We start from the raw sequence: 13,113 nt of genomic DNA, 5'->3' as shown, positions 1-13,113 counted from the left end.
AAGGAAAGGTTGAGACATAATGTGAATGATCTGGAAGACTGGAAAGAGGATAAGAGGCATTGAAAAGGGATTGGGGTACTAGTGAGGGGTATAGGAGAAGGGGATGTCTCTGAAGGGGGTTGCGTTAGGGTAGAAAGGGGTTAAAAGGATGGTGAAAGAGAAGCTATTGGGAATGGGGTATAGGGTAACAGACAGAAGAGTGGCCTTGAAGAGACATGGATGGAGCTGAGACCGATAGGGTGATGAGATACAGTGGAGGGTAGATGAGGGCAAAGAGGGTGAGTACAGAGGATGGGAATGGGGGATTAATGAATTGGGTGAAAGATGAGGGAGGAATTTAGGAGACTGGGTAAGGTAGAGGGGGAAAGGGAGTGCTGGAGAGGAAATGAGAGGGAGATGGTCAAAGCCAGTAGGTAGATGGATACTAAAGACTAAAGAGTGAGAGAATAGTGGGGGAAAAAAGCGTAAAATGTAACATCAGTGCCAGACAGATGCAGAGAAGGACAGGAAGAAGGCAAGAGAAGAGCAAAGAAATGGAAAAGCCAACCTGGAAAAGAATTTAGGAGAAGACTGACACATGGAAAAGAGAGTGGGACCAGCCCAACTAGAAAAATAGAATTCTCAGACCGAAAAGGTAGAAAAGAAAACATTCTTTTTATTTAATGCTTTTTAAGGACTAAGATGTGCCTGCTTTGTGAAATGTACATTTTCTTCTATTGTTGTATTTTGCAGAGTACAGGAGAAAATACATTTTTGTTTTTTTTTTTACCAGTATTTGCACTGCTTACAGAGTCTGGCTTTCTTGATGAGATCTATATTTCAGTTCTTGTGGGCATGTTTTTTGTGGTTCCCTATTTTGTTACACATGAGGGACTGTCGGTGTTCTGCATATGTGACTGAGGTGACGGATTCTGCTAGCATGTAGTGTTTATGTAGGAATGTGTAACAGTCCGGCTTGTTCCAGTTTTCCAGTAGCTCTAGGGTCCAGTGTAATATTTATAGCACTGTCTTTTCATAGGTGGGTTAGGGCTGTTGTGTGTTAAGTTTTCTGTATAGGTTTTGAGTGTCTTTTTGTAGGGTTTTGTGTTATTTCATAAAGTGTCTGGCCCTATTGTTTTTGATATGCTGGCATCATATTCAGCATTTTAGTCTGGTGCGCGTATGTGTGTTTGTTGGGTTTTTTTTTAAATAGCCATAATAAATATATATGAGATGTACATATGCAAATTAATATGCAAATGTGCCAAGCCACACCCTTTGCCCCCCCAATGAAAAAGTCAAACAATGCCCATGTCTGGTGCCCATTTTACAATAGTCTGCTCCCCAAAACATCAAAACCTTGCTACACCTCTGTTTACAAGTATTGTTGCTTCAGTTCCAAGAACCTGTTTCCAGACATTGTAGATGCACCTCATTGCTGCAGTCTCTGAAGGTGATCCCCAGTCTTGAACTCTACCTGGCATGTCCCCACCCAAAGTGAAAATGGAGTTGCATGCTAAACTACATTAGTCCCATATTGCAGTTTAGTCAATTCTATAGGGAATAACTTGTATTAAATGCACCACATTAGGTGGGCAATTGGGTGTGAGATTTTGGAAGGATGTACTCAGAGGAAACCAAAGGGATGGTGTAGTGGGAGGGGAAAAATTGGTGGAGAGTGTACAATTGTGAGAAATTCATTTCAGAATGTTTTTATGCATGTACATCCATCCTACCTGGGCATACTCTATAATTTAAGTAAGCCACGTTGAAACAATACTTATTGGAAAATGAGGGATATAAATGCTGAAATAAATAAATAGATATAAGATGGACGTGGTGCCATCAGGAAGTCATAAGAAATGTTGACATGAGGAAGGCGTTTTAGATGCCACTAGACCACAGACCTTTCTATGGTAGGCCCAGGAAGTGCCTATAGGTGGGATGTATAGGGAGTGATCAGAAGGAAGGGAAGAAGTGAATTTCAGGTTTCAGCCAAAAATGCACAGGTGTTTTCGGCCAAAACCTGAACCTGAAATTTGGTCGGCCTCTATCTTATGCATGCTGAAACCTGGCCCTTAGCATGTGGTTAGTGTGTGAGAACAGACACAAAACACGTGAAAACATTTCATAGTGTTTTGCCTGTTAGTATGGAGTGACCCATGTGTTAGTGATTTGTAAAAATTATTTTTTGGGTGGAGCCATGTCATGGGTGGAAAATGAGCATTCTTGCATTATCTGGCTAGCACGTTATGACTGGTGTGCAACCCCGGATTCTATATAATGTGACTTGAGTTGTGCGCAACAATCCTGTCATATTCTGGATTTGCTCGTGCAACTTAATTAGCTTAACAAGCCAATCTGCACCGATACTTGAACTTAACAAGTGATTATTGAAACTAATTTGCACTAATTAGAATTTACAGAAATGACTAAGTGTATTCTATAAAATGATGCATGTAATTCTAAGATCTGAGAAAGGAACTTGACCATGGGCGGGTCGTGGACATTCCTAGAATTTACATGCATTGTTATAGAATATGCCTGTTCCATGCGTAATTTAGGCAGCGACATTAACACCAGGTTTTTATTGGTAAAAATGGCCTCGACTAAATATAGTTGCAGAAAATAGATGTTGGGCGTATTCTATAAACTATGCCTAGATGTAAATGTATTCTATAATGCCTAAATTTAGGTGTAGTTTGTAGAATACACCAAGGCGTATTTTTTTTCAGCGCTGATAGTTTAGGCATGATATATAGAACCTAGCCCTAACTGGATAACACAGAGTTAATTCAGGAGCACATAGTGCTTCCTAAACAGGAGGCAGTAAGTGCTCCTATGTTAATTTTTTCAGGTCCTGCACACCTAATGGGAACATCAGCGCACGACCTGCAAATTTTAAAAAGAAAAACCTAAAATAGTGCCACATTAAATCTGGGCTTAGAACATGAGAAAGTCCCGCGTTAAAACACATTAAGCCCAGATTTTACCACATTTTAGTAAAAAAGGCCCCTTTATTTTTCTTATACTCCAACAAGAGCTAAAAGCCTATTATCAAGAGCGTAACAATAAGGCAATCTTCCAGAACATTAAAGGGAAAGACTCCATTGATCTCTATTGAATCTCACCAAGGCAGTGCGGAAAGGCTGAATCAGCCTCCTTACTTATATGTCTGCAGTACTCCAAACAAATCCAACACCTGACATTCCAGAGAAAAGAAAGAAGAAGCATTTTCTTTGTTCTTCTTTCTGAAGAAACCTAGGCCACTGTTCTCTCTGAAACGAGAACAGGGTCCCGGGTGGCAACAATCGCATTTGAAGAGGTTCCTCTCCTACCTTGAACACGAAGGGTGACATGTCTGTGTGCAGAGCCAGCTGCATTTCTGGCTACACAGGTATATCTTCCCGCATGATCCAGCTTAGCTGCAGTTATTTCAATAGTACCTAGGTGGCAAAGCAAATGAAAAGATGGCAAACGGCACAGCACGTTTCATGTGGCATCTCGCAAAACATTTAAATTAATATTATATATATGCACAGTACATGAAAGAATATACAGTAGTTATTAAGTACAGGAGAACACCTACAAAATATGCTTCATCAGTATAAGTATGAAACTAACGAACAGTATAGCACTGCTAAAGCTTCAAACTGTAATCAAGACAGTATGATACATGTGAGCAGGGGTGTCGCTGCTATGGGGCCACGGGGGCCAGGGCCCCCGTAGATTTGGCCCTGGACCCCCCTACCGTCAACCCCCCCCCCCCCCCCGCCCACTCGCCTGCCCGCTCGCTCACCGTCACCTACCCAGGCTGGCGGGGACCCCATCCCCGCCAGCCGAAGTCTTCTTCCTTCCTTACAGGTTTCTGAGTCTGACGTCCTGCACGGTTAAGCGCTGAATATCAACACTTAACCGCATTAAGAGCCATCTCTGTCCATGGACACCCACAATATAACTGGCTTTTAAGTACTACTGAATGTCAGCAGAGAGTCCCGAACAAGCAATTATTTAACCAGCCAGGAGCCATTTCTGGCTGGTTAAATTGCTTTGAATATTGACCCCCCTAGATTTTAATGTTTCCCAGCAGAATGAGTCACATTCAATTCACACATGTTTACCTGAAGAAAGGATTCTATAGCCATCGCCTCTGGGAAGGAGTTTTATTCCATTCATGAGCCAGTGGACTGAGGGAGCTGGAACCCCTGAAGCAGTGCAAGTAATTACTACTGGAGATAGTCTAGTTACCAAAAGATCTGTAGCTTCATCAGCTATGGAAGGTGGCACTAGATCAAGGAGAAAGGAAAAAAATGCAAATTGTTTTAAATATTTGCTTATGTAAATTAAAATAAGAAAAACAATCATGGTGCAGAGCACTAAATAAGACTGTAGGTCAATGAAAGGATAATGACCTGATTGCCATTTGGTGGTCTACAGTACACAGAAGGAATTGATGGTGTACATATCACCAAAAAAGCAATGATTAATCAACAAAAAGGACAAGAGAGTATCTCTTGATGTAAACTGCAAGATAGTTAATACAATACTAAATTCCTGTGAAGTGCAAAGAGAATAATAATGAGAAAGGGAAAAAGACTCTGTACCCAAACCTCCACCCAATATATGTTTTTGGTAGGGTTGGAGGAAATAACATAGGTCAAATTTCTTTATCTATTATACTCTTTATTGCTAAAAAAAACTTCACAGAAATGACATAAATCTCATGGATCCAAAAAATTAGAAGTTAAAAAATTACTTAGCTTCTAGATAAGTAGTAGACACAAGCGTGCCGGGTAAGTCAGTCACACCGACTGTGGCCTAAGTATCGCTACTGTGGGCTGTTTCAAGGTATGCATGACATCAGTAACTTTGAGCATAATATGTTAACACTAGTAAAAAAGGCCCGTTTCTGACACTAATGAAACGGGCGCTAGCAAGGTTTTCCTTGGAGTGTGTATGTTTGAGTGTATGTGATAGTGACTGTGTGTGAAAGAGAGTGAATGTGCGAGTGTGTGTGAGAGAGAGAGTGAGTCTGGGTGCGAGTGTGTCTGTGAGAGAGAGTGTGTGTGTGAGAATGAGAGTGTGTGCAAGTGCGTATGTGAGACACAGTGTGAGAGAGAGAGTGTGTTTCACACAGATACAGTGTGTGCGAGAGAGAGTGTGTGTGTGAGACAGACTCTCTGTGAGACTGAGTGTATGAGACCAAGAGAATGTGTGAGTGACTGTGTGACACAGAGAGTGAATGTGATACAGTGAGAGACAGTGTGTGAGAGTGAGAGAGAGAAAGACATTAACTGTGAGAGAGAGAGAGTGTATGTGTGTGTGAGAGAGAGAGAGAGAGAGAGATACCTCCCCCCCCCTTCTGGTGTCAGGCCCCCCTCCCTCTCTCTGGTGTCAGCCCCCCCCCCCCCCTCTCTCTCTCTGGTGTCTGAGCGTCACTGTGCAGGATGCTGAGCTCTGGCTGTGCTTCAAGGAACTGACCAATCCTATTTAATAGAATGCACCTCCAACAATCTGAAGCCGAGAAACCTTGTGTGGTTGGTCACTTCTGCTTGTGACGAACCTGGAAGTACATGATGTCAATTCAGGAGATGGATGCAGAGAGCAGGAATGCCTCAGCCACGCAGTCAGCTTCAGAATGTTGGAGGTGCGTTTTATTATACAGGAAGACTTTGGGATCCCTCATATCATCAAAAAATACAGTGCGATTCTCCTTTAACCTCCACAATAGATTTGCTACCAGTTTCAAAAATGTTTTTAAAATTTATTCCAAGACAGCTTATTTTCTGGCTTTAAAAAGTGTGGGGTGCAGTGGTGATGGTCAACATGTTAATTTAAATGTCAGTTGTGGTGTTTAATATATACATTCAGCACTGTTATATGGATACTTAGTGGCACTGAATATATTTATTTGCCACCGACTGCCACCACCCTTATCTGTTTAATTCTAAAAACTGACACTTTATTTTTTCTGGAAGTACACAAAAATGACTGGAGATCTTTATTAGCAGTTCTTCAATCTGACTCAACACAGACTGTGAACAATTATGTCTAGCGATTCTCCCGCCAAACACATGTGAATGGTGGGAGAATCGCCAGCTCCAATTGTTCATGGCAAACTGGATTCACAGCAGTTGATATTTGACATTAATCATTCAACCAGGAAAGGTTTATGATACATTTGGTATAGATCTAGTTTGATTCTGGACCTATATTTTCCGTATGACAATCACAGACTCCTGATGCAGGCCCTGTTGCCGAAACATGGTCCAAAATGGCTCCAGCTATTTTGGTCTACTCTGCTGTTGACTTTTGCTTGCTTGCTTTGTGTGGAATCTTGTTTGTTTTCTTTATTTTATTTTTTCAGCAATTTCCATGTAAATGCCTAATTAAATATCAGTGGCATAGGTTTATTTTTTATGAGCCTCAGCAGCTGTCCTTATTTCCTAGTGATAAAATTTCTCAACAGTATCTAGTGTACCTTTCAGCACACATTTCAGTGACTAGCTCTTCTGATATTGTGAAGAACTGGAAAAATCCGCATGCAACACATTGTGATGAAACTTGATGCCATTTATAATGATCAGGAACCATTTTAGCCTTAAGAGCATTGCATTCCTGCAAATTAGAAAAACATAAGCCTCCTTAGGTTCAATCCACAGCAGTAACAAGAGCCAGTCCAAGATTTTCATTTAATCACAATAAAAGTTCTTTTATTGTTTTCTCCAAAGTTTAAAGCAAAATAGTATTTATTAAGATTTATTTATTGGATTTTTGAAGATATTCACCCAAGGTGGCATCAGTCTCCTACAAAACAAAACATCTATGGCATATATATGGCTTCTTAGCAGCAAAAATCAAGATAGTTCATTTCACTTCACAGTCCTCCTTTTCTTTTCTCCAACTTCGGTTCAGGCATGACTCACAGGGAAGGCCCAATGCCTTGGCTACATTTGGCATGTCTTCCTTAAGGTCAGCGCTACTACCTCCAAACAACTCCACGCTGTGCAGTGTTTTAACAGACCAGGTTCTCAGCCTCCAAGGCTTAAAAGATTTCAGTTACGGAGCTTTCTATGAGATGCCTCCATCTCCTCTAGATTCCTTTCCTCAGGGACTCTCCTCCTGGGAATTTCAGTCCATATCCTGCTTCTGGTATGCAGGTGCTTCAGGAATCTCTAGCCTTGGACATTACCTATCCATTCCGCTTGCCATCCTTTTCTCTCTAGGAAAGGGGTTTTTTGTTGTTTTTTTTTTTAATAAGCCCAGCATGGCTCCTAGTCATATAGGTTGAACAAACTAGGTCTTGTTTTATTTGTAAACCCATATTTGTTGCAGAGGCAAAAAGGAGATAAGTTTAGGCACCATCTCTTTATCTCAATTGACTCTGTACTACCGATCTTGTCCTCATCTATATATCTACACTTGGCCCCTCGGCTACATGGTAAGCTGTATTGTAGAAAAGAATCAGCATATATTTATGTTATCCAAATGTTCTAATGTGTGCTTAAGTGTTCCATTGTTAGTATGCTGACATCGTATTATATCTGTTATTTGAATGTTCTTCCATGCTGTCTATTATAGTACTGTTTGTATTGAACTGACATTTATCATATTTCTGTTATATGATTGTTTTACAGTGCTGTTAAACGTGTATATTTCTGACAAAGTTTTATGTTAGTCCTATTAGTAGGTTTCAATTCACCGTTCCCAAGTTTACCTCATTGATTGTATCTATGTTTCTATTTTGTCATTTTACTATTGCTATGCTGTTAACAAAATTGTAAGTTTTATGTTAAACTGTACCTGCTGTACATCGCCTTGGGTGAATCTCTTCATAAAGGAGGTTAATAAATCCTAACAAATAAATACAAACCAGATAGGCCTAGCTAGCTATGAAGTGTTTACTCCAGGCCCTGACAGAGAGGCAGCAGCTGCAGAGCATTGTGCAGAACCAACGGAAGAAGGAAAAAGATTTACAGAGACAGCTGGAGCTGCAATAGACCTCTCTGATGCAGGCAACCCAAGCTGTACAAGTTCAAACAACCCATCTGTCTCTAGCAAATGTCCAAAATGACCCAGAAGAGGAGCCATTCTAGTTTCTGGTGAATTATAAGTTGGCTGCTCACTTAGTGGAATGGCTGGAGGCACTCGGACCACTTAATCTGGGCAATCTACTGATCAGAGCTGCAAACCTGAAGGGGTGAGCTACCTATGCTGAGGCCAAGGTTGCCATTCAGGAGCAGGCAGGATGTACTGCAGAAGTTTATAAGGGGATGTGGAAAGGGGACATACTGTCTTTTTGTGGTTACAAGCAAAGCGGTTTACATGTTATATACAGGTACTTATTTTGTACCTGTAACGTGCAGTTCTGGAGAAAGTCCTCTAGCTGGGTGAAAGCCCATGAGGTCGAGTCTATCGATTGAAAATGATAGCATGGGACTGGCTGCAGCTGGAAGGAAAGACTAGAATTGAGGTGGTCAAGATAATTCTCTTTGAAAAGTTCCCGCATGGCTTAAATCCACCTCTGACGCACTGGGTGTGCCAGCATCCAAAGCTTACTCTAGGGCACACTAGAAGTAGCTAATGACTTCTACCAAACTCAGCCAATGCCCAAGAATCCCAGGAAGTAAAAAAGGAGGTCATTCTAGGACCCTGGAAACCTTAGGCAAACTGTGGATCACCCATACAGTTTATGGTTGTTTATGGTTTATTGGGTTTAATATATCATCTTTCGTGTGTAACGGCAAGGCCGTTTACAATAAAAATAAAAATACAAAAAGTCTGAAAGGAACTATAATATAAACAGGACAGACAAAAGAAACAGAGATAGAAATTAGCTTTTAGAGAAGGAAGATGCTGCTGATCTTGAGGAAAAAAGTAGCTGAGGTGGATGATGGTCAACAAGAGTTATGTTTCAAAAGCATTTCAAAACCCATAACCAGGGCTTTGAAGGTACATCCCTTCCCCCAGAGAGAACCTGCTCCCTTGGATAAGAGTGTGCATGCAATGAGTGAAAATGGGAGAGGACCAGGAAAAGTAAATGTTCCATGGGGGCCCTGGAGTGTAAATCTGTCTATGGAGTATCTTGCAACTGGACACCCCTCTCACATCAATAAAATCCCCAAACAGATGTTGAGGAAGTTTGTTGCTGAAGATAGAAAGAACTTCTTACTGCCCTGTGTGCTGTTTGTTGTCTGAGAAATTCCCCAAAACACAAAGGGCTTCTCCTCATTTGTTTTGTTACATTTGTACCCTGCGCTTTCCCACTCATGGCAGGCTCAATGCAGCTTACATGGGGCAATGGGGGGTTAAGTGACTTGCCCAGAGTCACAAGGAGTTGCCTGTGCCTGAAGTGGGAATCAAACTCAGTTCCTCAGTTCTCCAGGATCAAAGTCCACCACCCTAACCACTAGGCCACTCCTCCACTCCACTTTATGTTGCTGAATATCCTCTCTAACCCCTGCAGCACTATTTGGCTAGTGCCAGGGTGGTCCAGAGGCAGAGTGATGGCAGATCCACAAGATATTCAGACGCAGGTAACATTCAGTGTTGATGTCCGCATACCTAACCCAGCAGACAGAACTGCCCAAAAAGCGGTTCTATCTTTGCCTTGTTAGGTATATGGGTACCAGCATTGAATATCGGCTGGCACTCACATAGCTTCCAGGTCCGTCAAGGACCTGGATAATCAATGGCTCAACAATGAATACCTGGGTCTAATTCAGGCCACAGTTGTCAGCAGCTTTAAAACTGTTGATCTCCATGGGCTGAAAATCGACTAGTTTGCTTTCATTTGGAGCTTTAGTTCAGCTGGCCTTTGTTTGTTCGAAGGGCCTGACTGAAGGCCCAGAAACCTTTGGAAGCAGTAAAATTGCATTTATGACAACAAAGTTTTTAAACCCAATGTGAAGCACTTTCATTGTAAAATGAGGTTCTCATGGAATGCACAGAGAAAAAGGAAAAGGCAAACAAAGCTTCCACCTCATGTGGTGGACCATTTGTCAAAGATATATACATACACACATATACATATTCATTGTTTTTTATTCATTTAATTATTGTGTTTTAAAATTGTTTTTATCTATTTTATGTACTAGTAAAAAAAGGCCCGTTTCTGGAGCCAATGAAACGGGCGCTAGCACGGCTTTCCTGTGCCCCCCCCCCCCCCCCCCACCGAATGCACCTTGGTTGTTAGTGATGGCATTGCGCCGCCATGGCCGCCGTCGATGTGTGACTGTGGCCCCCCCACCCAATGCACCTTCGTCGTCAGTGGATGGCCCATTGCGGCGCCCTGGCCATCGTTGATGTGAGTGAATTGCTCCGCCTCCGCCCTCAACGTCATAACGTTTGACGCGAGGGCGAGGCCCCGAGGCAGTGATTTTCTTGGCTTCAGAGCTTCGAACTTACGAACCTTGGCTTCAGTGACGTTATCAGACAATAGAACGTTGAGGGTGAGTTTTATATATATAGATTTGTTGCTTTCCTACTCATTTATTTATGATTTCTGTATAATAATAGTATATATACATTTGCCTTAGGACCATATGTTACTTCTACATCTATTTATTTATTTATCTATACTGTGTCACAATTTCATTGATATAGTTATATTTGTTATTGATTTTATATTTATTATTGATTTTATTTTATATATACGTGATTGCAGACTCCTGAGGAAGGCCTTTTTAGGCCGATACACGACGTGTGTCGAGTCTTGGATGTTACAATAAAGACAACTGTTTGGACATCATCTGCTGCTCTTTCCTTTGTCACCCTTGCTGTGTTTGATTTGTTTGCATGACTGCAAGGGTTACTGTTCTTCTGTCTTTTTGCCGACAAAGATTTACAGTCAAACTGGGGCAGAAATAAGAATCACGTCATAACAGGGGCAATCTATAGCATACTTAAAATGCAACCAAACATTCCAGTCCGCAGTAGCAAAGATTTACACTGAAGAAAAATGTTGATCCTACCTTGCACAGTGAGGTTAGTTGTTTTTTTATCTTCCCCAGCTTCATTTGATGCAATGCATTCATAAACACCAGTATCATCCACAGTGGGTGACAGTATTATCAAGGAACCTGAGGACAAAAGTCTGGAACACAGAGATTGGTAACCATGAAAACCTCTTTTCACTTTGAAAACAGATGTATGGTGTTATATTCTATGAAGTGGATCGTCCTCATTACTCGAATATGTCTAGTGTGTCAGAATCTGCTGCATATTAAATCAGGAATATCATTCTGACTTCTAGATCAGCACATTTTCTAATGTGAGGCAGTATGAGTATGACAGAGTAATACAGTTCATAGAAAGTCAGATTAACATGGTCTGGTTAATTTGATGAAAACCCATCACACATATATGTATGTATCTATACTAGCTCATGCCTGCTGAAATTCTCTGGTGGCTCCTTGTCTCCTTCATCCCAGCCCACGAAGCCACTCTGTTCTGGCCATTCCTGTCTCTCTCTCCTTAGGCTGCGGCCCTACCTAGTACTGTCATTCCTATACTTCTTGCCTGACCTGAGCTATCTCTCCTCAAAACCATCTCTCATTCTGCCTCAGAGTGATATCTATCAAGCTCACACCAATTCTGCAGCCCTGTACTTCACTACCTCCCTCCCACCTGTGTCTTTCTCTTACTCCCTCTAGTCCAACAGCTCAACACTTCCCTCCCTTCTGGCACCCTATCAGGCTTATTTTCGAAAGAGAAGGACACCCATCTTTCAACACAAATCGGAAGATGGGCATCCTTTCACAGGGTCGCCAAAATCGGCATAATTGAAAGCCGATTTTGGGCGTTCCCAACTGCTTTCCGTCGCGGGGACGTCCAAAGTTCACGGGGACGTGTCGGAGGTATAGCGAAGGCGGGACTTGGGCGTGCCTAACACATGGGCGTCCTTGACCCAAAATGGAAAAAAAAGGGCGTCCCTGACGAGCACTTGGATGACTTTACCTGGTCCTGTTTTTCTTATGACCAATCCACAAAAAGGTGCTCGCACTGGCCAGATGACCACTGGAGAGAATCGGGGATCACCTCCCCTTACTCCCCCAGTGGTCACTAACCCCCTCCCACCCTCAAAAAAACTCTTTAAAAATCTTTTGTGCCAGCCTCTATGCCAGCCTCAAATGTCATACTCAGGTCCATCACAGCAGCATGCAGGTCCCTGGAGCAGTTTTAAGGGGTGCAGTGCACTTCAGGCAGGCGGACCCAGGCTCATCCCCCCACCTGTTACACTTATGGTGGTAAATGTGAGCCCTTCAAAACCCACCACAAACCCACTGTACCCACATCTAGGTGCCCCCTTCACCCGTAAGGGCTATGGTAGTGGTGTATAGTGGTGCGTAGTGGGTTTTGGGGTGGTTTTGGGTGGCTCAGCACACAAGGTAAGGGAGCTATGTTCCTGGGAGCAATTTCTAAATGGCATTCCCAAGGTGGAAATTTGAAATTTAGACAGCACAGTACTCATTGCTAACTGGCAAAATATAACCATATTATCCACCACCTCACTTACCCGCAACACTATTTCAGAACCCGCATAACAAAATGAACTACAGGTAATTACTTCATGTTTCTAGGAGAAAGGAGCCTGAGGACAGTGCATACTCTCTAGGCTTTTTCTCTAAATGTTTTAGAAAGGACAAATTGTACTAACTTTACTGATGCTTTCATCACTTTATACTTAGCAAAGCACCATAACGAGCTTGTCTGACCTTCTGCTCCTTATTTTCAACATTTGCTGCTGGATTCTATATAGCGCAACTACAGATCTGCACCAAAATCCAGGCGTATTCTATAACAACAGGTGTAACTTAATTGGCTTAACAAGCTAATCAGCATGGATAACAGCACTTATGCCTAGTGGTTAGTGCAGTGGACTTTGATCCCGGGGAACTGAGTTTGATTCCCACTGCAGCTCCTTGTGACTCTGGGCAAGTCACTTAACCCTCCATTGCTCCTGGTACAAAATAAGTACCTGAATATATGTAAACCATTTTGAATGTAGTTGCAAAAACCTCAGAAAGGTGGTATATCAAATCCCATTTCCCTTTCCCTTATCAAGCACTAATTGGCAATAGTTAGAGTTTACTCAAACAACTCACTAAGCGTATTCTGAAATGAACTGTGCCT

The 13,113-nt window shown here is 42.1% G+C and overlaps 1 protein-coding gene across 2 annotated transcripts in view; it reads right to left on the bottom strand.

Moving 5' to 3' along the window:
• HMCN1 (hemicentin 1) overlaps positions 1-13,113 on the bottom strand; it is a 672,624-nt gene that overhangs the window by 151,184 nt on the left and 508,327 nt on the right. For both annotated transcript variants that reach the window (XM_030206904.1, XM_030206905.1), the window contains exons 76-78: positions 10,953-11,074; positions 4,101-4,265; positions 3,318-3,425 (exon numbers count right to left, since the gene is read on the bottom strand). In XM_030206904.1, coding sequence (XP_030062764.1) covers positions 3,318-3,425; positions 4,101-4,265; positions 10,953-11,074 — 395 coding nt within the window. The remainder of the gene's footprint in view (positions 1-3,317; positions 3,426-4,100; positions 4,266-10,952; positions 11,075-13,113) is intronic.

Source organism: Microcaecilia unicolor, chromosome 6 (assembly GCF_901765095.1).
Source record: "Microcaecilia unicolor chromosome 6, aMicUni1.1, whole genome shotgun sequence".
In the NCBI taxonomy this organism is placed as follows: Eukaryota; Metazoa; Chordata; class Amphibia; order Gymnophiona; family Siphonopidae; genus Microcaecilia; species Microcaecilia unicolor.
The sequence above is the reverse complement of the archived record's forward strand: the minus strand, read 5'-3'. Positions and strand labels throughout refer to the sequence as shown.